Genomic DNA, 27,329 nt, shown 5'->3' with positions numbered 1-27,329 from the left:
GTAGAGTAGAGTAGAAAACTTTAATGTCCTCAGAGAGGCAATTTGTTATGCATATTGATTGGGTTATTGCCATTGGAATGAATGAGTTTTTTGCTCGGTTGGTTCTAACCTTAGGGTATCTATATCTACGACCAGAAGGGAGAGGCTTGAACTCCACTGAAAGTGCATACTGTAAATTATGACTGAATATAAAATTTGGGGTGTGAACTATTCCTATAGCTTTCAGTAAAACATCAACTCGTCAGTTTTCAAATGAATTAATATAGTTTATATAGTGTGAACGTAGTAACATTGTTGTCATTCTAAGCTTTTTGACCAGCCCCTTCTGTTCTTTCTTTCTCAACACTGTCCACACACATGCACGTTCCCATCAGCCTTTGCAAATGAATGGGGCCCTCTCAACGTCTGCTGAGACAAACTCTTGCTACTCAAGCAAGCATACCAACCAGTGCTATAGCACCACGATGAGCAGTATCAGAGACACTTCTGTTCCTGCTCAAAGCCATTTAGCTGCTCCGAGGGACAAATCCAGCTCCGGGCAAAAAAGCCAGCAGTATAACTCCCCCATTGGTCTGTACTCTGCAGAGACATTGCAAGAGATGGTCATGCTGCAAGAGAGGGTTAAGAGCACGGGGTCAGGCATGCCTAGTGGGTATGTAATCATAGATAAAGTGAGATCTGACGCTAGCAGCCAGGTGTGGTAAACCTTAACCAGTCCTATTTCAAAAATATAGTGTTTATTTTTTAAATTAAGAGTTGAGAATTTCTAAAAGAGGTTAGAATTAGAGGGTCGGTTATAGTTCAGCCCTACCTGGTAACTAACGTTGCTTTTGACAGAAGAATGACAGCGGCCGTGCAACATTCAGAAAAGAGAGGTTACATCTGTAACATTGACCTTATCCCCCACTGGCATTAGCAGGCCAGAGGAGGATCTAGTCTCTGAAGGAATGTGCGAGACAAATTTGTTCTGAGGCTTCAGTCGGAAACAGCTCTCTTTGAGGTACAGTGATCATGTTATACCAAATAATGCATCCACCAGAGGAGTTAGATTGAAAAAAAAAATTGGCTGTCAAAATGGAAAATACAGTACCATTCAAATTATTGGGTCAGTAAGTTTTTTTTTCTGTTGTTGACGAAATTAATACCTATTCATTTTATTTAGCAAGGATGCGTTAAATTGGTCAAAAGTAGCTGTAAAGACATTTTACAGTTTATTATTTTTTCAAAAGTGCAGCTCTTTTGACATTTCTATTGTTCAAAGAATCCTGAAAAAATGTCTCCTGGTTTTCACAAATATATTAAACAGCACAACTGTTTTTATTGATAATAGTAAGACACTTAATAATTAGAAGAATTGTTCACCAAAAGTTCAGAATGACTTCTATATTGGAGTAATGGCTGCTGAAAATTCAGTTCTGCCATCATAGAAATAAATTACAGTTTAAAAAATATTAAAACTGTTATTTTAAGTTGTAATAAAAGTTCCCAATTTTACTTTATTTCTGATCAAATGAATGCAGCCTTGGTAAGCATGAGATACTTTTTTTTTTTTTTAAACATCACCCCCTTTTTGAAAACAGATCCTAGATTTTTATCTGCATAAATTCATGTCCTGATAAGCAAAGCAAGCCGTTGCATTAAAACATTAAATGCACCATATCATTCTGTGTCGTAAGCCCAAAGCAATGCACTTTGAAAGGTCATGGAATTTCAGGGTTCAGTTTCCTAGCTACACTGATACACCCCCCTCACTCCCTCCTCTCACATCTTTGCAGGGAGGCACGCTTATGAAAATGTATTTATCTTTTGTCCGTTGTTGTCAGTGACACATCTTTTGCGTTCGGTTAATTATTTATTTGCCTGTTTAAAGGCGACTTGCTACTTCGTCATAGCACTCGCAACAAACACACACACACACATTGGTGTGAAATTTCTGTGCCACAAACAGAATTTGTCTATTTGAGCAGCCCGACTGGGTCAGTGTTGGGTCAACCAGTGGCTTGAGTTTAGAGCAGGACATCCTGTGGAAGACTGGAAGACAGGAAGTGTTTGAGCAGGCATTATTATTACAATTCTGAAATTACACACTGCACCTTGAAGAACTTTCACTGGCACAACCCTTCCATGTTAAGTGTATGTGAGTTGCCAATGTCCTTGTTTCTGTTTCCTTTTACCCATTGTAGGTTATTACCAACACTCCTGCCAAGTTAGTAACAGCCTCCTGCAATAAAGTTGTAGTGCTCTGTGTGGTATACGTGCATGGAAATGTTTGGAACTGCCTTTGTGGTATACATTGTGGTTAGTGAGATTTGTCATCCTGTGCTATTACAGCTTGCTTTAATTACTAATGTAATTAAATTACTTTTAATGTACTAATGCTTAATGTCAACCTATACTACAACATAGAGAAGCATATCAGAATCTTTGGAATATGTACTTATGAGAATCCCAGTTGACACCGTAAATATGTGTTTGTCAATTTTATTGGTCCTCGTTAGTCATTCTCTATTAGTATACTCATAGTCTTTGGGTTGGGAATCAAGAACTGCTTCTTATGTCGTAATTACCACATTGACTAGATGACAAACTAGGATTATTATTTGTGATCTGAATTATGTATTTCTGTTGCAACACTGTTAACGGCGAAATTAATGTGAAAAACCACAATATAAGTAATTTTCATTATCCAAATAATATTTGTAGTTTATAGTTAATTTTTTTAGTGGGATATTAGTTATTTAACTCTTTGATAGCTATATTAAATTGTATTTTATCTCTTTTATTTTTAGATTATTCATGCATTATTAAGACATTAGCAATAATCATTTATAGGAATTACTAAACAGAATTATTCTGTGATAATTGCTTAACTATTGTACTGCAGAAGCCCTTGCTATTTTGAGTGTTTCTGCACGATGATGTGGTGGTCATGTTGTACAAGATGTAAGAGTACAAGTCTTAACTACTTTAAATCAGACATGCCGTGAATGCACCTTCATTCACAAATGAATTCCAATGTTTTTTTAAAATACCATAATTAAATGATGTCCAGTTCTGTTAACAGCTCTTGCACATGTATGTACTGTACTGAACAATCTTTTCCAAGAATTGTTGAACATTTATTAATTATTGAAATCACCTTGGCATCCTTCTTTTTTCAAGTATTTATTCTTTGAAATGACTAAAATAATCACTAAAAGAGCCGTTAAAGAACTGGAATGGTAAAGAGGAATGAATTCTTATTTAGCATATTATGTTGTACTGCTTGCTGTAGTTATACATACAATACGTAATTGTATGTCTTGTGTGCAGTAGTAAGTTTTTGCTGTGTGAAGCGTGTTTTTGATGGGTTGTCTAGACTGAGCGTTTTATTTATTTATTTTCCTATTTAATTATTATCATACTATGGTTTAACTAATTTTTTCTCACCTGCAACACCTTCCATCATGAATTTCCATGCTGGTCCAGGCCGGTCTAGCCGGTGAGCCAGTATAAGCATGAACTGGTCAAACATCATGGTTTTTCTGGTGGTTAATCTAATCAAGGAGCTTTGTTGAAATACCAGCATGCCAGCATCCAGAACACAACACGTGCTGGTATTATCAACTGTGTTCTTACCTTTCCCTCCCAATTCACAGTCCACATACTCTTCCTCTCACTCTCCTTGGCTAACCTCCATGTTATGTCTCTTGTCTCTCTTCTACCCATACTTTTCCCTTATCACCGCTCCCTCACTTGTACAGCAATGAATACCTGCCCAGCTTCAACCCAATAGCTCTGAAGGACACTGCACTCTCCACCAACAAACCCATTGAGTTGAAGGGGCCTGGAGGCAAGGCCACCATCATCCATGCGCAGTACAACACCCCCATCAGCATGTACTCCCAGGATGCTATTATGGATGCCATTGCTGGTCAGTCCCAGGCCAGGGGTAGCGAGCTGTCTGGGTAAGACCTGTCACACCTAAATGTGTCTTCTCCCTCCTCCCACGACCTGCATGACACACGTTTGCCATGATGCCTGTCAAACAGCCATGCTTGTCTGGGCCAGCGCTATCTGCTAATGCTCAAGAGGCTAAAGACTTCCCAAGGATGTCTGATCATAGTCTGGATATAGTCTTACTCTTCCTTGGTTCACAGTATTGATCTGACAGTGATGTAAATCAAAGGTTTTTAACATATGTTATGTTGAGTTTCTGTGGAACCAGCTGGATTTTTGTGTGGTTTCAAATGGGAATGATGATGGGATTGCTCAGTTGCACAAGTTAGGGGTCGTGGTTTATGAGTGAACTACCCTTCAAAAGTTTCGGGTCAATTTAAAAAAAATTAATTATTCTTATTATTTCAGCAAGGATGCATTTAATTGATGAGAAGTGACAGTAAATACATTTAAAATGTTACAAGAGGTTTTTATTTCTATTATCTTTCTGTTAAAGATTTGAAGTACATTTGAGCTCTATTCATCAAAGAATCCTAATAAAATAGTAGTAGTAGTAGATTCCACAAAAATGTTAAGCAGCACAACGGTTTTCAATATTGATAATAATAAGAAATGTTTCTTGAGCAGCGCATTATCAGATTAGAATTAGTTCTGAAGGATCATGTGACACTGAAGACTGGAAAAACAGTCTTGCCATCTCAGGAAAATATTATATTTTAAAATAAGCTAAAATAGATAACAGTTATTGTACATTATAATCTCTCACAGACTCCAAACTCTTGAAAGGCAGTGTGTGACTTTATAATCCGTACTGGAGTGAGTTGTGTATCTGTGCACTTTTTCTCCTCCATATCCATGAGTTTTAGCAGTGGTCTGCTTGTTTTTATGTTTGTTGGCGCTAGTTTTCTGATGCCCTATGGTTTGAAATCATGAAAATGAGAGATCAGGCTTTCAGGCCTTGTGTCAGAAGCCACTCTCTAATGCATAACATAGAAGCTTTATCTAATTTTCCCTCTCTCACTCCAATCCTTTCATCCATCACTTCATCTATCCGTCATACCGTACATCATGTACCCTGTTCCCACCCTACCTGTGTCCAATCTCAATGGCCCTGCCCGCAGCAATGAAACTGACTCTCCACTTTCGTAAGTAGCCTGATCCATCTGTTTGATATGAGCAGTCTCTTTCCGTCTATTCCCTTGCGCATTGCATGCCTGATCACCACATTATCCTTTTCTCTCTCATCTCTCTGTCTAACCTTCCTTTGATTGCTCTGAAGCATCTGGATTTCTGAAACGCACCTGGTTTTCATGAGTCGAGACTGTACTGTGACTTTTGAATTAGTTGTATTTTGTCTTTTTATTTAGCCGAATGCAACGATGACCTTACATACTCCTCTTTTTGTCCCTCTCAGACTGCATCTTTCACTTCCCTTTCAAATTCTTTTCTGAAACCCTTAATATTGCTGCTAGGTGACTTTAAGAGTGTTTGGTGGAAACATGTTTAAATGGTGAAGTTTACAGAAGGAGGGTCTGCTAATGTGGAAACACTAAATCTATTGAAAGCCATTGAGTTTTAGATGCCAACAAACAGATTTCTGAATGCTCTGCTCTGTCATTCTTCTGGGTAAGAGATATAGCGTGTCTAAAATATGCTGTCATAAGGCATTTGGTAGTGATAAGCAAGCTTCTGCCCACAACGCCCATGCTTTTCTTTTTATTAACACTTGTATGAAATATGTTGCAAAATATTCATTGATTTATAGAAAATCATCAGTGTTAACAGACATATGTTAGACTGGACACTGTAAATTAGTGATAATTGCAGTAAATTAATCAGAATGGGTGCATTTATGTCCCACTGCAACTTCAAAAATGCTTTTAATGTCATTAAACATGAAAATAATTTAGCTGACATTCCCGTCATGCTGATAGGAAAGTGTGTGTTTTCACACGAGCGGCTCTTTCTGTGGTTGCAGTAATCTGCCAGTTAAAGACCGTGTTATAGACAGTGCTTCCCCAGTGTATCAGGCCGTCATTCCCAGTGAAATTGATAAACTGGAGCCGGCAGATTGGGCCAAAAGAGCCGCCCAGCTGCAGTCCAAGTCCTTCCGTGTCCTCGCCCACATTACTGGAACTGAATACAGTAAGTCTGCCTTCATGTTTTTGTCACTTTGCTTTTGTTTTGATATAGATTCTGATTTACAGTGTAGAATCTGACATGTTCTCTCTTTGTCTTTTCGCTCCTCCTCTGCAGTGCAAGACCCTGATGAGGAAGCTCTAAGAAGATCAAGGTAGGCATCTAGCAGCAGCATCTGGTGGCCACATACTAGACCTGGGCTGAAATCCAGCCCTCTGCCTCTTGAAACTTAAAAGGCTGATCAAAAAACTGACATCTGATCAGATTCCCCATCCAGACCCCAATCAGACACCACTCTCTGTGCTGAACTTGATTGACTCTCATTAGATGCATCAATCTAATACAGCTTGGATGTATTCATAGTAGTCTGTATCAGGGGTGTAGTACAGTACAGAGGAGTTGTACCTTTTGTTAAATAAGCTGTTACATATTAAAGTTTAGGTAGTGAAATATAAAAATATTTACCTGAAATATGAAGATATTTAATTAAAAGTACCAGAGTGTTCACATTTAATTGTACATTGATTGTTCATATTGTATCTAGAATTATAGGTTGCATTACAGAATGCTTTTTAACTCTGTGTTTGCAAAACTATATATAATCTTTCAAATTGGATGTGCAAATAACAGAACATATAAACCCAGTTACTTGACATGAAGGATTTTGACATTACTTGTACAAGTACAAATTTCTAAAATTCGGAAATTACTACTTATTAATGTTATTACTACATTAGTAGTAGTTAGTTAAATACTGTACTTTACACAAGTACCCTGGTGGTACTTGTATCAAGCTTTATATTTCACATATCTTAAGCTCTCATTTATTTCACACTGTCATTACATATCTGATGCAATACAATGCAGAATGTGACCCCTGGCATTCAGTTACATGAACATTTTAGCTCAAGGCAGCCGCCAATGTTTGTATACAATCACATCTTGGGCAGGGAAGTGAAAGCCATATTCCCTAACCCATTTCTCCACCCTCTTTTTCTCTTTTTTCCTTCCCCTTTTGTCTTGCATATATGTGTTGATGTCACAGGGATATGTTTGAATCCGAAGCCAAAGGCCCTCGTTTTGCTAAACTGAAAAACTGGCACCATGGCTTGTCTGCACAAATACTTAATGTGCCTCAGTAAAGCACCCCAAGATAGAGAGAGCTAGACAGGTGGCATAGACAGAATGCAGTACTGCTCTAACAGGAAAGTCCATGCATGTGAGATGAAAGCAGAAAGAATGAAGATAAATGTGAATTATGTTGTTTGGCTCATTAATACAGATTAAAGCTAGTTGTTCACTCTATAGTATAGATTTAGGAATTGCTCATGATAGTGTTGCCACCATTTACATTCTCTCTCTTGTATCGGATTGTTTGCTTACATACTGATGGTTGTTGAGAACATCACTGTATCTGTGCACAAGTCTTTCAAATCCATCAAATAAAAGAAATGTGATGAACTTATCATGTGGAAAGGCTTTTTGGCACTGGGATTTGTTTAGGTGTGAAAGTATGCATGGATTCCAAAGATTTATGTGTACAGAAAGGAAATGAACTTTAAACTTTGAATTAAATAATGTTCTTTAGAAATGTCCTAATATTAATCTTTAGATATATAGCCTGTAGCCTGATAACTTTCGGTCATTCCCATTTTATTCTTGGCCATAAATTCACAAAGAAGCCGCTCTGCTTTTTAGAATAGATCAGTGGATCTCAGCAACCCAAGGTCAAACTTCCATGGGCGCGGTGTTGTTTCAAATTAGTAATATTTTTTTAAATTGACGTTTTGCATTTTAAGCGTTACATTTATTGGAATATCCAGTAAATGTAACTTTTATAATGCTGAAACATATCGAATCTTTTGGAATCACATAAATTATTACAATTATTCAAATTAAATTAATAATAATAATTATTATTATTATTTATATTTTAAAACATTTATTTAATAAAATTAAAGTAAGCAGTTTTGTCATAATTATGTCAGAAATACCAGGGGAAATATCTTAGACAGTATGGGGGTCCTTTGAAAAATATTTTAGACAATGGGGATCCTGGAAGAGTCAATAAACATGAGAACCACTGAATTAGATCATTTGGTATTTTACCTTTTTCTGCGTAGATCTAAGAAGCTAACCCTTTGATACTGTGATAGTATTTCAGTGATTGCGTAAGGGCAAGTTTGTTTCAAATGGTTAGCAAATGTTGAAATCGCTTGCGCATTCAGTCGGTTTTATTCCAGGAGTCATTTCTTATCTGTTGAAAAGCTAAATCCTGACAGACAGTCACTAACACTATTATCTCTTTGAGAAAAAAAATGTCAGACATTTCTTACTTAAGCCTGTGGTTAAACATTAGACAGCCCAGGGGTTTCAAGTGATAAGGATGTTGATCTGTCTGTCCGTTGTCTATCTATCCCAGAGCTTTGCATATGGCACTGATCTGGGATGAGACTGGAAAAATGTTGTTACTCTGATAGATCACTGTTTTCAAATCCAATGGTTTACTTTTGAGAAAATTAGGCTGTTAGTAAGATTTTATGGAGGGAGTGTAAAGTATATTTGTGTAGGAAGAGTAATAATTTAGCTACATGAGTGTGGCTGTAGGGACAAGCTCTCTGTCTGGAGGATAAGCGAAGGCGCGTGAAGCCATCAGAACTTCACAAGGTTGAGCAAGAAGGATGTCAATGTCTGTGAGTAGAGAGAGTCTATAAACCAGGACTTTTCCTCCAGGTAATTCTGCTTGTCTGGTTGTCACGCAGGGAAATGGTGTTAGCTCTGCTTTTGGCTGGTTTGTGCTAAATTTGTATTTATAGTATAGAATTATGCCTCTGCTAACGGTTTCCTTTTCTCAACACCTTCACACCACTGGTTTACTTCACTTATCAGCCTCCCACTTGCATGCAGTGCATGCTGGGAAGTCTGTGTGACTGCACAGGAGTGCTTGTGGCCCTGGGTGGCTGGCCCCTCCCTCACTCTTCATCCTTGTCATATTTATTCAGATTTCTGCCTTCATGTACATATGAACACATCATGCTAGACATATGTTCCATCAGTTAACTGTTATGTATATTATGCTTTAATTTTCTTCATATTTTCAGTCTTCGACTTTTTATCAGACACTTATCATTTGACTGAAACAAAACATTTATTTCATTGCACATCACTGCAGTGTCCTATGTTTATTTTTGCTCATTCTGCCAGGATTTTGTTTTTCGATATTTCTTTCAACTTTGCACTTCATTGGTATCAGTAATTTGATGCCTTTTTTTTGGATTCTATAATTGTAAGCAAACAATATCTGATTGTTTGCTTACATACTGATGGTTGTTGAGAACATCATTGTATCTGTACACAAGTCTTTCAAATCCATCAAATAAAAGAAATGTGATGAACTAATCATGTGGAAAGGCTTTTTGGCACTGGGATTTGTTTAGGTGTGAAAGTATGCATGGATTCCAAAGATTTATGTGTACAGAAAGCAAGTGAACTTTAAACTTTGGATTAAATAATGTTCCTTAAAAATGTACTAATGTTAATATTTATACATATAGCCTAATAACTTTTTTAATTAGTTTCCAAGGTCACATTTTCAATTTAAATTTTTTTAAGGTTTTCATATGTTTTATATTTACTTAATGTTTCACATTCATATTATATTATATTATATTATATTATATTATATTATATTATATTATATTATATTATATTATATTATATTATATTATATTATATTATATTATTATTCATTGTGGTTTTAATGTGTGTATATATTATTGTACTTTTTAAAAATTGAAATGCCAAGTCAGCAGAGTGCCACTTTTTTCTGATTTGGCACTGAACACTGATTTATTTTTTCCACCATGCTAATATCTCATTTTTAGTGCCAGATTTGGTCCGAGCAGCTCTGTATGAATCTGAAAAGCCTCTCCGTAATAATATTAAGTCTTTGCGTAACTTGTACCCAGTCATATGTCTTCCTGTATTTTGTTAACGATTTCTTCCATGAAAGGACTTAATATTTTCCTCAAAACAGTTATACATAATTGGAAACAAATGTTTAATACTTAATTCTGCATGGGTTGGAAACCAGAACCAATTGTTATTATTATTGCATGTGTATTTCATATTTCATTCAATATTCATTCATTCATTCATTCAACTCTCTGCTATGCCAATTTCATTTGCTAATTTGCATGTAAAGGGAGGAACAGTGATAGTCTACATATTAGGCTTCTTTACATGAGACTGTGTTGCACTAATCCGCTTTAGGAGAACACACTTTTCCTTATGTCCAAGCATATAATGCCAGCAGATGGCACTCCAGTATCTTGTCTGAATTGTCTGAATCATCTGCCTGTCTTGACTCTCTTTGCCCTTTGGACCCCTGGTCCATTAAATAGCGAGTTACATGTTTGCAAGCAGTTTAGTACAAGTTTCATTTACAACCTCTCTTTCTGAAGGCGTTGTCTGCTTCTGTGATCTGTATTTCACTGTTCTCTGAATCTGTGCTGAGATTCAAGATTTTGTTAATATAACTAAACCAGAGTTTGACAGCCTATAGCTAGTTGATGAATACAGTGATTAGGACTGTATAACCTATACAGTGTTTGTGTATGTGTGTGTGTGTGTGTGTGTGTGTCTGTGTGTGTGTGTGTGTGTGTGAGAGAGAGAGAGAGAGACTCATGTAATAAGTGATGTAATCATCATTTCTTAAGATATATGTTTGTTTGTGTGCAGACTTTCTCTAGTTTCATTCTCTCAATAAATGCTAATCTATGTTTGCTTTCTGCCACCACACACCTCTCCCAAAGCCCCTCCGATACACACATACATGCTCCTCTTCCGTTATACACATCAAAATAACAGAGAGGGATTCCATACACATACAAGTTCACCACAGAAAGTGTTCAAATCTTTGTGAAGGCTTCATAAATGTCTGCAACCAACATTTACAGACCTTTCTCTCTGTTCATAACCATAACTCCGTATGAGAAACAGAGTGACATTTAAAGCTGAAGTGTCTAATTTTTGAGCCACACTAATTGGTTCACAAATTGGAATTGCAAACAGCTATTTTTGTACAGGTTTCCAGAACATTTTCCCTCTTTTTTTTTTATTGGTTGTTACACACAAATTTTCCTGTTCCAAACTAGTTGCATAAGACTGGGTTGGTTAAGCCAGTGTTGCTGTGTTGGATTGGTTGTAAACGTGGGGCCAATCAACAGGAGAACCTACAAATGGTTCACTTATATGCGTTTCTGCAAAAAAAAAAAACATTTCAGCTTTAAATGCTCTCTTTATTTAATCTTTTCCCTCACTCTTCCCTATGGGCTTTTTCAACATTAAATGGACAGGAAGAGAGAGAGATGGTCATGAAGGATGGTTGTGGAGTGTGTAAAGGGGGTCAGCCAGCGGTCCACCACCAGGCCTGCTGCTGCTAGGTGCCTGCCTTTTATCTTCTCTCTCCTGCCTGGGCGGCTCCAGCACCAATCTGTTTCCATCATTTGATTGTGTTTGATTATGTACAGGCCAGGGGATGCCAATTGAATAAAGAAATGTCTGTTTGTGAATAATGCACTTTTCTTTGCTTGGATTACAGGGGAGTATTATTTAACACTAATCTACTGTTCTCTAACCACTGAATTGTGTTTTATGGACACGCTAAAAGGGTTTAAGTAGCCTAGGTATATACCCCCGTCATTGTAAAATGGTGAGGTCCTGCTGTATGCAGTTCATTGTCCCTGTTTGAGCACATGCTTGATAGTAGCCATTATGTCTGGATTCATTTAATTCATCCTAGAATAGCACTTATAGTTGTCTAAGCTGCTGAGACACCACTGTAAAATACAGTCCGGTCCTTCTTCACTGCTCAAACTGTGACTCATCCCAGATCAATAGTTCATAGTCTTGTATGTTACAGTTTTTACAATCCATCAATCACTAAATAGATAAGTCTAATGAGAATAAAGCAATTAACATTTCTTTCCCCCACGATGGACATCCTTGCATTCTGCTCAGAAATGTTGTAAGCATGAGAATGAAACAGCTGCTTATAACAAAATGTAACTTAAATTAAGACATATATACATACATGGCCTGAAACACGGCTGCTGTCTGTATTTATGGCTTGGTTCATCAGTTTCTGACATCACTGCAACCTAACCTTGTATCCAGTACTCTGGCTGAGCATGCTTCAGTTTCCACCAGTATTGCATCTGTCTGTCCGCCTACTATCGCTGCTTTGCCCAATGAGCTCCTTTCGGAGCTGCAGATAGCCATTCAGGCACCCAAGCCTGATGCGGCGCAGTTTTCGGAGCAAACCACTGTAGCCAGGTAAGTTGCATGTGTTGCTATTTTATGCTTGGTTTATTATATTCCTCATTGGTATGTATATGTGCAATGCATACGCAAAAGTTTGAGGTCCGTAAGACTTTGTTTTTGTTTAAATAAAGAATGTAATACTTTTATTCAGCAAGAATGCATTAAATTGACCAAAAGTGACAATAAAAACGTATTATAATGTTACAAAAGATATTCAATTTAAAATTGTATTGCAATCAAATATTAAAGGGTTCATATCATGCAATTTTAAATCTTCTCTTTAGAGTGTTACAAACTCTTGGTGAATAAAGAAAATCTGTAAAGTTCCAAAGACTAAAGACTCAAACCCAAAGAGACATTCTTTATAAAAGAGTCAACCACGCCCCCCTAAAACAGCTCGTTTTAACACACCCCCACGTCTCTACTTCACTTTGTGGGAAGGTTTGCATAATGCTGCCCAAATGTTTACTCAAAGAAAGAAGGCGTATCTTTTATTCTCGCTGAAGTACTGTTGTCGCCGCTGCTGCCATCATGTTATGGAGTCACCGTGCGTTTCATTGTGAAAGCGAAAAAACTTTGTTGGCCTTCCAAAAGAGGACACGACTAGAAATCAGTGCTTAAGTTGTATTAACAACACTTTTCCGGAACAGTTAAACCCAAATATTCAAATGTCTGCAGTGCATTTTGTGGAGGATGAGGACTATTTCCTGTGAGAGTAGCCTGCAATGCCGGTGTCTGTTTCTATAAAGTGGGGCAGTTCCAACTTTATAAGGACAAAGTCTGCAAGTACACTATATGTAAAGGATTTGCCACTGATGATTCAAATGTGAGTTTTGAGCAGTGTAGAGTAACGTTAGAGCTTGTTGTTTGTCATTTCTCTGATCACAAATGCAGACATGATTTTATTTTTATGCAGCGCGATTCACAGCACGATACGCAACTCGATACGCAATGCATAAAAAGACAGTATAAGTCATAATCTGTAATTATGTCCACACTGGATGCAACAAATGCCTTGTTTGTAATGGGTTTTAATGTTTTTTTCCTAAAAAATAATGTGTTTTTTGTACCTTAAACCGCATAAATGCATTGCATTACATTGAATACACAAAAAATATTTTTTTTTTTTAGCAACGTCATATGACCCCTTTAATATAAACAGCACAACTGTTCAGCATTGATTATAATGAGAAATGTTTCTTGAGCATAAATCAACGTATCAGAATGATTGCTGAAGGATCATGTGTCTTTGAAAACTGGAGTAATGGCTGCTGAATATTCAGCTTTACAAACTCAGAGGAAATAACATTATAAAAATATATTACAATAGAAAACATTTTAAATTGTAAAAATATTTCACAATATTACAGTTTTGCTGTGTTTTTGATCAAATAAATGCTGTTTTGGTGAGCACAAGAGACTTCTTTCAAAAACATTAAGAAGACCTGCCGACCTCAAACAATAAGTGTTATTTATGTTCAAAGTTGTTTTTGCTGTTTTTCTGTTGTTTGGGGATATTTATTCCCAATTTTATTTTTATTTTATTTTTTTCAGTTTAAATTTTGATTACTTTGATTACAGCTTGTTTGGCTGTGTGTAGGACATAACATTAGCAAGTTATTTCAATTTTAATTCACTTGTTTGGTGGAGACATGTTATTGAAATGTAACTATTTATATTAGATTTTGACCTAACGTTTGACAGATTGTAGGGCAAAGTCAAATTGTGTTAGAACAGAGAGTCTCCATTGATCCTGGAGACTCAAAGCAAAGTCAGTCCTCCAATCCTATTAATGTTATAATCAATTACTTTAATCCTCTAATATGATCTTCTTTGTCTTAACCCAATTTCTTGTTGCAGCTGCTGCTTCATTTGCTACAGCTACTTGCTTACTACTAATACTCTTCCCCCAAAGGAAACTGAAACTCACATTTGAATGAATCCATGTCATCAATGACAGGATGGCTGTTTATTTTGGCCATCTGCTTTAATGAGTGGTGTGTCTTTTATCATCACATTGTTCAACAACAGGACTTGACCCATATAAAAACCTTTTTTTTTTAATGAGGTACAACTACACCTGATGCTGTAATGTAACCCGCAAGCATTTTTTTTTTTTTTTTTTAATAAGTCTCGAACAGTCCCAGTCAGTATCAGATCTCGAAATTGGCTTATTTTATGAAATCTTTTTCATTTTCTTATATGTAATATTACATATTAATAATTGTATATATGTATTATTTCTAGAGATTCATATTATCTTTTTTAACCAAGTCATAATTAAGTTTTTGAGACTTAAGTTTGAGTTTTCATATCTTGTAATTGACACACATTGGCATTGAAATTGCCACATGATTTACTCCCCCTTAAGCCATCCTATGTGTATATGACTTTCATCTTTCAGACAAATATAATCAGAATTATATTAAAAAATGTCCTGGCTCTTCCCAGCTTTATAATGGCAGTAAATGAGGGTTGAGATTTTGATGCCCAAAAAAGTGCATCCATCCATCATAAAAAGTTCTGTTTGTGAAGCTCAGGGATGCATTTGTGTAAGAAAAATATCCATATATAAAACTTTATAAACTGCTGTTGTATATGTGTTCACTAAAGAGTGGCAGTCCTGCGTATGATGTAGGACATAGGCGTAAAGTAAACTCTGTTAAGAAGTGACGAGCACAGAAGCACAGACGAGAGAGCAAAACAAAACACAGGTCATGAATTAGAAATAAAAAACAAGGATTTGTAAAGAAGGATTACATTACACCTATGTCATCCGCTGAAATGCCACTCTCTATTGAATATGAATATGACAGTTAGTGGAAGTTAAATATTGTGGTTTATAAAGTTTTAACTATGGATATTTTTCTCACACAAACAAGTCGCTTCGCTTAAGAAGGCCTTTATTAACCTCCCTGAGCTGTGTGGAGTACTTTTATAATGGATGGACACACTTTTTTGGGCATTCACTGCCATCATAAAGCTTGGAAGAGCCAGGACATTTTTCCTGTATTCAATGTGTTTATCTGAACAAAGAAATTCATTACACCTAGGATGGCTTGAGGGTGAGTAAATAGGTAAGTTTTTTTTTTTTTTGACATGGCAGAAACTCTTTGTATTGCATACACTGACACAGCAGTCTTTTAAGTTTATTGCATGCAGACTGGTGTGAACTTCATATTTTCAAGATATCTAAACAAATAAATAACGGTAACACTTTAGAATAGGAAACACATATTCACTATTAATTAAGAGTTTTCTCTCAATAAACTCCTAATTTTCTGCTTATTATTAGATAGTAAGGTAGTTGTTAACTTTAGGTATGAAATAGGGTTAGGGGATCTAGAATATGCCATGCAGAATAAGGCATTAATATGTGCTTTATAAGTACTAATAAATAGCCAGTATGCTAGTAATATGCATGCTAATAATCAGCTAGTTAACTTTAAATAAAGTGTTACCAAGTTACCAGCAGCTGACTTAAAGACTATTAAGTTTCAGTTAGACTCTCTTAGCCATTAAAATGTAAAAATCTTGTTAAATATTTTTTTACATAGTATATCTTTGAATTCATATCTTTTTTGCTTTGTGTGTGTGTGTGTGTGTGTGTGCATGTATTTATGTTGGTAAGACAGTTTGTTCATGGTCTGTTTGTTGCCATGTTCACTCATATTGTACTCATAGTGTACTGTTGTTATATTCAGACAAAACAAGAACATAATACATATCTGACTAGTTATTTAAAGAGTTACTGCATATTCAGTTCATTTCAATATGTTGATTAGTTTGGAAGTCATACAGATATGAGTGCACATGTCCATTCTTTGGTTCAATGTAGGCATGATACTGTATGTTTGACTGTCCATCATTTTTGTCTTTGTTACATTACAGCTTCAACTTGCAGACCTCTATGGGTTACAGTTCCCAGTACAAATCCTCCATCTCCAGGTACTGCTGTGGTCCAGCTCTGTATTTAAACAGCAAATGTGTTTTCTCCTTCCCAGTGTCAGTGTGGCCTGCACATGCGCTGTTAAAATAACACAAATTTTTGCATTACAAATTGTATTGAAGGGATTCAAATGTGTATGTGATTATGTGGTCAGACATCCTTGGGTAATATTAGATCAGTCTCTGAGAACTGAATGTGCATCCAAACTTAGAGTCTGTAACCTGTGGACAACTAAAGTTACTAAAAGAAATATCACTCTATTTCTATTTGTAGATATTTACATGACTGTAGATGGTTTAAAACAGCTGACATACTGTAAAAATAAACAACCTTAGGAAAAACTTATGACAACTTATTTGGTAATGTGTCACGTGGTGTTTAAAGTGCTTCTATTATGCCTTTTCCAATATTACCTTTCAGCTGTATGTGAACATAAACTATCTGCAAAGTTGTAAAGCTGACAGTGCACGATAAATAAAGTTATTGTCTATAAAATAAAAATAAAAAAAGATTTGGCTCACAATCACGTAAACGAGTCATCAGAAATTCGAATCTTATTCTGTTGCGGCTCTACGTCATGAAGTACTGTAACATATTTGCATAATGTCTGCAAAGTTCTACGTCACCAACTTGCCTACTCACAAACACGCTAAAATTTCTGTGTGGTTAACATCATGTTCAGAAGACGCTGTATTCTACACTGTGAGAGTAAATTTGTTTTATCACATCTTTGAATTACCACAAACTTGTTAACACTTGACACCACTGAGAAATGTCCTGCTCAAGTCATGCTTGCGAATCAGTCTCTTTTCGATCAGCCAGTTTAACCATTTCATCATCAGACTCCAGCTCAAATTGCTGAGGTACAATCGATACTATCTTTTCTATGTATTGACAAGTCTCAAGGGCTGTCATTCCATCATGGCAATGAGCTTTTTGTTTCTGACAAGCGCTGTACGCGTTATACCAATCCAGAGCCAGTCTCTATGGCTCTGGACCAATCAAAAAGGACTGCGTCATCTGACCAGTCATAGCAGTGAAGGCTCACGGAAAGGAGGGGTTTAGAGAGACTGATTCTTTGAACTGCTTTGCACGAGTCATTTGCGAATCATTTAGAAATTAGGTAAAATTCCATCTATTTTTTTGAGAAAACTAATGTGTTTTTTGACCTTGCATGCATGTAAACCTGTTTTAAGACAATCATAAAGCAATATTAGCAACCTTAAAATGGTATAATATTGGCACTTTAATTCCTGTTGCCCTTTCTGCATGTTTACACTTGCAACTTTATAATTATAGATGTTCAGAACATTTTATTATTATAGATTTTGCACGTTTCTGTGATATGTACCACATATTTAAAACTTAAAATACAGTTACAGTTTGCACACACCACAACAGTACATATGTTTGGTTCAAATACGAATGATGAAAATACATAATTTCAAAGATAAACAAATATGGGCATCAATGGGGTGAAGTCTTTTAAAATGTGTAGTTATAAAACAACAATATAATTATCACATATTATAATTATAATTAATAAAAAATAAAGCATCTGCAAAAGTGTATTGTGAATGTTTTCGATTGATCGGGAAAAGTAAATTGTTAGGACAGGCAGAAAGGAGGAGTAGCTTCACATTTGAACTAAAATGTTACTGAGTTTCTGGTCTGTTCTTCTTTAGTTCTTACACCCAGCCTCCACCTATGCAGCAGCCTCCACCACCCATGCAGCACAGCTCCATCCAGATCCCTCTAGGTCCACCTCCAGCTAAAGTGGTCAGCAGTGCCACCATTGTGCCCGCAGCATACCCAGCTGCCCCAGGTAGCCAATCCACAGACAGTGGGTATAGAAAAAAATCACCTCCTTTAAAGTAATCACATTTTGCTGTTTTGCAGTCTGAAATGAAGATGGACACAGTATTTTTTTTTTAATTCAGTTGTATTTACTCAGTGCAGTTTATAACATCCAAGTGAAAGATATAACACCAACATGTGAAGAAAAAATAACTATAAAAAACAGAATAAGTTGGAGTTGGAAGAAGGATCACCCCAGTGTTTTGTTGAACCACCTTTTGCTTTAATTACAGTCTGTTGCACATCTAGACTTGATATTTTTCCACTCTTTGCAGAACTGCTCAAGTTCAGTTCAATTTGATGGAGACCGTTTGTGGACTGCAGTCTTCAATTCTTATTCCACAGATTATCAATGGGGTTTTCATTGTGGAAGGTAAACCTTGACAGCTTTCTGGCAGAGGGCAGCACATTGTCCTCTGGAATTTGATGTATTTTGCTCCATCCATTTTTCCTTTTATCCTGACAAGTGCTCCAGTCCCTCTGGTGTGGTTACCAAGGATGCGCTTCAGAGGGGAGCTAATCAAAATGGCCACAGCTGATCAAAGTTTAAGCCAAATGGCTTTGTGTGCCAATTGAGAAGGCGATTAGCTACACCTGACTGAGTTTACAAGTCATTTTTCTGACATGTTGTTGTGATATCTTTCACTTTATGTTATAAAGTTGCAGTGAGTAAATATATCTGGTTAAAACAAACTGTGTCGGTCTTCTTTTATGGCTGCAAAACCACAAAATGTTATTATTTTAAAGGGGTTATTGTTATTACTTATAATTCATCTTTTATCACCAGCTCCTCCGATGGTTCACAAACCTGCTCCTCCTCCACCTGCTCCTGCTGTAGCTCCAGCGTCTTCTTCCAACAGGCCTCCTTGGGTTACTGATGAGAACTTTGCCCAGAAATTTGACCCTGACAAACCCACCACCACCACAAATATCAGAGTGAACCCTCTTCCCCAGGCAGCCCCACCACCACCAGCCTACATCCCCAACCCTGTCCCTGTCCCTGCTCCCGCTCCTGCTGCACCCAGCCCTGCATTCAACCCCGCCCCCTTCCCACCTGTGGCTCGTGGAGTTGCTCAAAGGGCAGAGCGTTTTGCAGCCAGCAACAGAACACCTCTGTGTGGAGCCTGCAACAACATCATCAGGTGGGATAACACTTGTGTGACATTCACCCATCTGTAATCGCAAGACCTCTTGTGAAATGTGTTTTTACACTTTTATAATATATATATATATATATATATATATATATATATATATATATATATATATATATATATATATATATATATATATATATATATGTATATATATATATATATATATATATATATATATATATATATATATATATATATATGTATATATATATATATATATATATATGTATATATATATATATATATATATATGTATATATATATATATGTATATATATATATATATATATATATATATATATATATATATATATATGTTTAAAAATATACATGTGCATCTCAAAAATTTGAATATCGTGGAAAAGTACTTTATTTTTTGTAATTAAATAAAAAAAAAAAAGTTAACTTTTTTATATTCTAGATTCATTGCACACAAACGGATTTATTTCAAGAGTTTTTTTTTTTTTTATTCTGATGGTTATGACTTACAGCTTAGCAAAATTAAAAAAATCAGTATCTCAAAAATAAAAAATAAAAAGATCAATCAAAAAAAGATTTAGAAAACAGAAATGTTCGAGATCTCCAAAGCAGGTGTAATTATGCACTCAATACTTGCTTGGGGCTCCTTTTGCATGAATTACTGCTTCAGTGCAATGTGGCGTGGAGGCAATCACCCTGTGGCACTGCTGAGGCGTTATTGAAGCCAGGGTTGCTTTGATAGTAGCCTTCAGCTCCTCTGTATTGTTTGTCAGATATTACTTCTCTTTCTCTTCACAATACCCCATAGATTCTCTGTGAGGTTATGGGCCGGTGAGTTGGCTGGCCAAACAAGCTCAGTAATATCATGGTCATCAAACCACTTGGAAGTGGTTTTGGCACTGTGGGCAGGTTCCTTTTCTCCTTACCCCAGATGAAATGCTTCTGACGTTTTTTCTGGTTCAGGAGTGGCTTGGTTCTAGGAATGTGACAGCTGTAGCCCTTTTCCTGAAGACGTCTGGGTGTGGTGACTCTTGACGCGCTGACTCCGGCATCAGTCCACTCCTTGTGAAGCTCTCTCAAGTTCTTGAATCTGCTTTTCCTGACAATCTTCCCAAGGCTGTGGTCATCCCTGTTGGTTGTGCACCTTCCTCTACCACACTTTTTCCTTCCAGTCAATTTTCTATTAATATATTTCGATACAGCACTCTGTGAACAGCCAGCCCTTTCAGCAATGACCTTCTGTGGCTTGCCCTCTTTGTGGAGGGTGTCGATGATCATCTTTTGGACAACGGTCAAGTCAGTAGACTTTCCCATAATTGTGGTTGCATGTTCTTAACTAGCCCAAGTGGTACCCAATATTTATACTCTAATCAAACTAATCAAGCTCAAAATGGAATATTAAATTTTTTTGAAATACTGAATTTAAAATTTTCTTCAGCTGTAAGTTGTAACCATCAGAATTAAAACAAAAAAACAAAGACCTTTTTCTTGATATAAATTTTTTTTAGATGCACCTGTATATATTTTAAAAGCAAAATAATGAATTGCTACTATTTAAAACAGAATTAGAAAGAGAACATTTTTAAATTCAGTAAAGCTGATTCAATAAAAGTGTATAAGTAATACTAAAATATAAAAAAGTATTTAATGCATACATTTTTTAATCACAGACCCAGATGTTAAGTCTTAAATAAATAAAAAAATCATAAAAATAAACATTATTAAATAATTAAAACTATGAAAAATTAAACAGTTCACCTAAAATACACTTTAAGAGAATATTTTTGTGATACTTCCAGTCATTTCCTTAGCAAGACAGAAATTTGTCAGATTTATAAAAAAAAAATAATTAAAAAAACAGCTGTTAAATCTTATCAAAATACTATTTGCCTTTGAATGTCCAAGGAGATTTTTAATTAGTGTTTTTGGACTCATCAGGGGACCATTCCTGGTGGCATTGGGTCGTTCCTGGCATCCAGAAGAGTTCAATTGCCATTATTGCCACACATCCCTGGCTGATGCCAGCTTTGTGGAGGAGCAGAATAATGTTTACTGTGAAAACTGCTATGGCGAATTCTTTGCACCTACCTGTGCTCGCTGCAACACCAAGATCATGGGAGTATGTTGAAAGCATATTAACATTGAGCACACATGCTGAAAACACACTTCACAGGTACTGACAGTTATTCCACTCCACATATTCTCAACAGGAAGTGATGCATGCACTGCGCCAGACCTGGCACACCACTTGCTTTGTGTGTGCAGCTTGTGGAAAGCCTTTTGGAAACAGCCTCTTTCATATGGAGGATGGTGAGCCGTATTGTGAGAAAGGTATGGAAGCCACCAGCTATGTCTTTGGTGTATGCAATTATACAGTCCAGACAACTGTAATTTTCATTAAATATTTCTGTCACCAGATTATATTGCACTCTTCAGCACAAAGTGCCATGGCTGTGACTTCCCAGTTGAGGCAGGAGACAAATTTATTGAAGCTCTTGGCTACACATGGCATGATACCTGCTTTGTTTGTACGGTAGGTTCAAAATCATTTCGTCATAGCATAACCTCTGTATGGTTTATAAATAATTCATCTCTGAGGAATTATGCCTTTATTCATTTCTGTCCCAACATACAGGTGTGCCACGTGAACCTGGAAGGACAGCCTTTCTATTCCAAGAAAGACAAGCCCTTATGCAAGAAGCATGCACATGCCATCAATGTGTAAATGCGTCAACATTGCATCAAAAGCTGTCAGTGAAGGAACTAAATGCAATTGTTACATATGCATGTGTGGTTTTATGGCAAGACATCAGTGCCAATCCAAATGACACAAAAAATAATATAAAAGATATACAGTTTAGTTTATTAAACCGCATATTAGTAAGCAAGTGACTGAATGATACATAAACTAGGCTAATTGGCATTTTTAATCCAAATCCAATGTGCACGTTTAATTCAAGTTAATTCTTTGTTTTTATAATAACCCTAATACATTTAAATACATGCACTTGTTTGTCTGATATAAATTAATTTAAGAGATATAACATTTTCACTTTTTGGATGGGATTGATGAATTTATGCAACATACAATTTTGTGATGTTAGTGAATAAAACCTTAATTTTAAAGATTAATATTATACATGAATGTTGAAGATTGCCTGCAGATGTAGTTGCTTTTGACATAGTGTGTCATGTCTTGAATCATTCATAAACCAGAAACAGCCTGAAAAACTCTATGCATGTTTTTATGCCTTAAACTGTAAAGTCAATTTAAATGTTTTTATTCCATGACTATTTGTTTTCCTGAACAATAATGAGGCCTATAAATCCCTGACTTGTATATCAATCACAAAATGCTGTTAAATAGATTGTGACGGTATGTTGTTGTGCAGTCTTTTCAATACTGAATGAGTGTTTTATGTTTTACTAGCCTTGTTTATTAGTGCTTTTAGTGTGTGGGAAAGCAAGTGAACTAACTCCTGCGTTATGTGATGTCGACATTAGCATTATGTGTCATTCTGTTTTTATCAACTTATTTTAAGAATATAAGCAGGGCATCTGAAAGGGAATTTATTTTAAATATAATTTATTTTATTTTAATAATTATTTCCCTCAGTGTATGCAAGACCTAATAAGCTGGAATAAGTGCGGCTCTCAAGGTTAAACATATTTTTTTTTTTTTATTGTTCACGTTTTGCTTCGTCACTTTTGAAAGTAGATTTTTGTTCTGTTCTTTATTATGTGCAAAACCTCAATATTTACATAATCTTTGCAAATGGTGTACTGTTCTGAATTTGCATGGATAATTTAGTTGTTTTCTTTGCCAAGAATGAGGAATTCAGGTTTTTATTGAATAGATGCTTTAATTAACAAAACGGAGCCACACACAAGGATGAAATTTGTGTTGTTAATACGTCTCTTAAAATTAATAACAAATGGGGCAGCTGAGACCTTTTTTTTTCTCTGTGGGTATATGCTACCAAATGCTGTACATCTTTAAGATTACAGTAAAGTTTTTGTTTCATGCTATGCAGCTAACATCAAGGTCAAATTCTGAGACTGCAATTGCAGACACTCATGTCTTCCTATGTAATATTGATATTTTATGCATACAGTTCACTTAAAATAACTGTTATTTAGACATTTTATGAGATGGTCTTTGATTTCTAAGTATATATTTTCACTGCCATATTGTAGTAAATCTAACCTTCCACAGCTGAAATGTGTTCTTAGGGCTACTTTTGATTTTGGCTTGTTTTTTTTGTTTTTTTTGTTAATTTATATATATATATATATATATATATTACTAACACCATGGTTTGGCATATCATAATTGCCTCTCTTAAATTTTATAAATTGTTAGGGTTTTTTTTTTAGTAAGTTAGTAAATTACTTAAAATGACATCAATTGTAGTATTGTGTTCAGAAGTGGGAATGTTGCATCTTTTCAGCATTTTTCAAAAACAGATTTATTTGATGTAATTTAACACCATTAAATGCAAAGCAGTCATTTTACACAATGTATTATCTCAATTTGCCATCTGCTATGGGTTGGGTTGGTTGGGTTGGGTGGTTGGTTGTTGGGGAATTACAGCAATAAAAGATTGATCCATAATTACATAGTTTTCGGCGATCACTAGTGTTACTGCAATAATACAATAAAGAACCATATACAGTATGTGTTATGTGGTAGTCATATTTATAAACATGACGTTCTGAAGTATGTGTTAACAAGTGTCTTTAATACAGTCTTCTGTTGAGAACTACAGTTTCTCTCTTTGTGTTTATGTATGAGAGTTCAAACTGAGATGTGGCTCTACAGGATACTGTAGATTTACTTTATGTAGTATCTACTTACATATGCGATATATGTTTGTTTTTCAAAGATGGAATGAAAAAATAGCTTGTTCTCTTTTTTTGTATTTGAAATTATCTTGTGAAAACAGAATTATTACTTTGTGCTTATTTTGACCTTGGGCTTAATGCCCAAAAATACACCTGAATCTGCACTGAAGTGTTAAACATGTCTAATAAAAGTATTAAGTTGCTTTACAAACTACAAATAGCTCATAACACAACATTTTACTGGCACTGTTCTTAATGTATGATTAAATAAACATAAACAAATGATTGCACCTGAGTTAAGGTTTAATGTTTATCATTCTTTTAATAAAACAGTTACATAACAAACGAACTACGACTTCTATCTGATAATATGACTTTTATAAACATCGAACTGCCAGTTTATTTTATTTTCTTCGCTTCAGTCGCCAGGGGGCGCTGGGAGTCTCGACTGCGACGGTCAGTGCAAAACCTTCGTCAGACCTCAATGAGAGTCCAGCACGAGCACAGCTAGAAACTAACCCTCGGAGTTATTCGATTGTCGAGAGCTCAATAAATTGACGGAGTAACGTTATACGGAAATATAATTTCCTGAAGAATCTTTTCGGTAAGTGAAATGGAAAGTGTTAGCTTGGCTATGCTAAACGCTGCCTCCCGAAAGTTTGTTGCGATAAAATTTCAATTTCCACGTAACGTTACTGTTACGAATGATAAACTGACTGCCTGGTATGTAACGTTACATAAAAAAAAAAACACTCTGTACACAAATGTGCAAGTCTTAAAGAGAAATAACAATGAGCGTTTACGAGTTTGTTAAATGAATTTGTAGTGAGATTTCCTCAGAGTAAAGCGAGTTTAAACTATAACTAGTGAGCTATCTCCGTTAGCAATTCGAAATACGTTTAAATTGACTCCCATAACTACCAACACTGTATTGTTTACACTGTAAGTAATACAGTGTCTTTGTAAATCTACGTTATGTAACTTAGTCTATCATTATTATTGTTAGAAGAAAACTCAACGCGACATTCGCTTAATGCTAGCAACAATTTCCCTGATAATCTTGACAGCTGTGTGTTGCTTCTAAATGTTTAGTTTTCTCTCTTATGGAAACTGATTTACATTTTCTTTTCACTTTACAATAGCCTCTTTATTTATATTCTGGATTATATATTCTTTCATGGGTTGGTTTTAACTTCAGGCCGTTTTGCTCACGTATCCAAGTATCCGCCTCTCAATAAAAAAACGCTGTTTTTGGCTTTATTGTATGAGAAGCTTCGTGGAAATTCGTTACATTTAAATTGGTTTTACTGTACATTTTGTACTGGTTTCCAGATTTTAGTCTTTCTTGGTCATACCTCTATCCCGCTCAATACGAAAGGTGTTTTTAATTTATGGGTTCTGTGGGACGGGGCTCTGCTCAGCTCCTTTATCTTCCCGAGGAGGTAAAAAACAACTGGTAACACTGAAGTCTGTGGTAACACTGCCTGTGAGGCAGTCTGCTTCGATAGGCTTGAGGAAAGTGGATTTATTTGAGAAAATTAAAGCTAAAGGCTCTATACGTGCCTATATCTGTGCATTCCACAGCTGGATGCATGATCTCCTCTGGCGAGTGAAAAAAAAATATATAAAAAATTAATTAATTTAATAAAAAAAAAAAGATGTGAGGCAGAATATCAACGGGCAAAGTCACCATTCATTTTAACACTTTTTTTTTTTTTTTACCCAGTACAGTAAAAATGAATGGTGACATCATCATTCACATGTTTCACAGAAGAACGTTAAGTTATGGAGATTGGGAATGTAGATTTCTGGATGATCTATTATGTTAATAAGTGCAAAACAGGTACTCCTTATGTCCTCTCATTTGTATTGTGTAACATTAGACACTCAATTTACAGGAACTGCTAGAGCAATTATTTGTTCAGTGTTGCAATTAATGATCAATTGTTATGCAGATGTGATTGTAAAGTGCTTTGTGTGAGTAGATGGTTTAGTGTAGGGGCCACAAACCCCCAAACATGATCATCCTAAAAGGCATCTATTTAGGTCCTTGTATAAATACCAAATTTATATAGTGAAAAACTAATTGTATTGTAAATGTTTCTCTTTGTGTAGGGAGATAATTTGTTTAAATGAAAAAGATATATATATATATATGCCGGCAGCCATATCACCCTGGAGCCCAAGAACGCTTGCCCACTGAAGCTAAGCAGGGCTGAGCCTGGTCAGTACCTGGATGGGAGACCTCTGACAAAACTAGAGCCCCTTTCACACTGCACGTCGGACCCGCAATATTTCTGGAACCTTGCCGGGTCGTCTTTTGTGTGAAAGCAACCATGTCCCGGGATTGATTACCGCATTGAACCCGGGTCGGGGACCTAGTAACATTGCGGGGTTCGACCCGGGACGAGCGCTGTGTGAACAAAAGCCAGATCTAATTCCGTGTTGAAGTGTTTTGAAGGAGGATCAACGTTCGTGACGAAAACATATGTGCAAACTGTAATGAAGCAGAGATCAGTTAGTTCCTCACTTTCCACGCTGACGCAGAAATCGTTTGCTTGCTTCAGTGAAAGTATAACGTGCCTAGCGTTTTCGACTCGTACATTACTCGTCACGCGCTGATGTCACGTGTTGTTACGGGATCTTCAAGGGTTGTGTGTGAAAGCATGCACATATACCGGGTCATCACTGGCAGCGTGAAAGTGCAAAATCTAGCGAACCGGGAACAATTGCAGGAACACTTTACCTGTGTATTTGCCGGAATGGCAGTGTGAAAGGGGCTTAGGTTGCTGCTGGAAGAGGTGCTAGTGAGGCAGGGGGTGCTCACCCTGTGGCATCTGTCGAGATATATATATATATATATATAATCAAAGTTTATAATTTTATTTTGTTGTATTTTGGTTTTTTTTAAAGATTTTATTATTATTATTATTATTTTACACTGTCTTTAAACATACATATGGACCCCCTAGCAATCCCTTGCATCCCCCTCAATTTGAACATGGCTGTTTTACTTCTCATTGATATATTCTGCTTGGCACTTAGTCTTTATACTGAGGGCAGATAATTTTGCTTAAAAGGCAGCAATATCATACAACAATAAACATAGATGTTTTCCCCTCCTATCTGTTTTTTAAAAT

General features: G+C 36.0%; 2 protein-coding genes across 5 annotated transcripts in view; both read left to right on the top strand.

Moving 5' to 3' along the window:
- Nucleotides 1-24,484, top strand: part of LOC128026600 (LIM domain-binding protein 3) — a 42,262-nt gene extending 17,778 nt beyond the window's left edge. Inside the window, exons 4-16 of the mRNA XM_052613849.1 lie at nucleotides 2,184-2,206; nucleotides 3,744-3,947; nucleotides 5,918-6,084; nucleotides 6,196-6,232; nucleotides 7,124-7,216; nucleotides 12,256-12,414; nucleotides 16,294-16,350; nucleotides 18,037-18,176; nucleotides 18,996-19,350; nucleotides 21,283-21,463; nucleotides 21,555-21,675; nucleotides 21,762-21,877; nucleotides 21,980-24,484. Of these exons, the coding sequence (XP_052469809.1) occupies nucleotides 2,184-2,206; nucleotides 3,744-3,947; nucleotides 5,918-6,084; nucleotides 6,196-6,232; nucleotides 7,124-7,216; nucleotides 12,256-12,414; nucleotides 16,294-16,350; nucleotides 18,037-18,176; nucleotides 18,996-19,350; nucleotides 21,283-21,463; nucleotides 21,555-21,675; nucleotides 21,762-21,877; nucleotides 21,980-22,069 (1,743 nt within the window). The 3' untranslated portion in view covers nucleotides 22,070-24,484. The remainder of the gene's footprint in view (nucleotides 1-2,183; nucleotides 2,207-3,743; nucleotides 3,948-5,917; nucleotides 6,085-6,195; nucleotides 6,233-7,123; nucleotides 7,217-12,255; nucleotides 12,415-16,293; nucleotides 16,351-18,036; nucleotides 18,177-18,995; nucleotides 19,351-21,282; nucleotides 21,464-21,554; nucleotides 21,676-21,761; nucleotides 21,878-21,979) is intronic.
- A 146-nt stretch (nucleotides 24,485-24,630) lies between these two features.
- LOC128026279 (bone morphogenetic protein receptor type-1A) overlaps nucleotides 24,631-27,329 on the top strand; it is a 32,835-nt gene continuing 30,136 nt past the window's right edge. For all 4 annotated transcript variants that reach the window (XM_052613245.1, XM_052613244.1, XM_052613246.1 and 1 more), the window contains exon 1: nucleotides 24,631-24,793. The gene's annotated coding sequence lies outside the window, so the exon portion shown is untranslated. The remainder of the gene's footprint in view (nucleotides 24,794-27,329) is intronic.

Source organism: Carassius gibelio, chromosome A13, assembly GCF_023724105.1.
Source record: "Carassius gibelio isolate Cgi1373 ecotype wild population from Czech Republic chromosome A13, carGib1.2-hapl.c, whole genome shotgun sequence".
NCBI lineage: Eukaryota > Metazoa > Chordata > Actinopteri > Cypriniformes > Cyprinidae > Carassius > Carassius gibelio.
The sequence above is the reverse complement of the archived record's forward strand: the minus strand, read 5'-3'. Positions and strand labels throughout refer to the sequence as shown.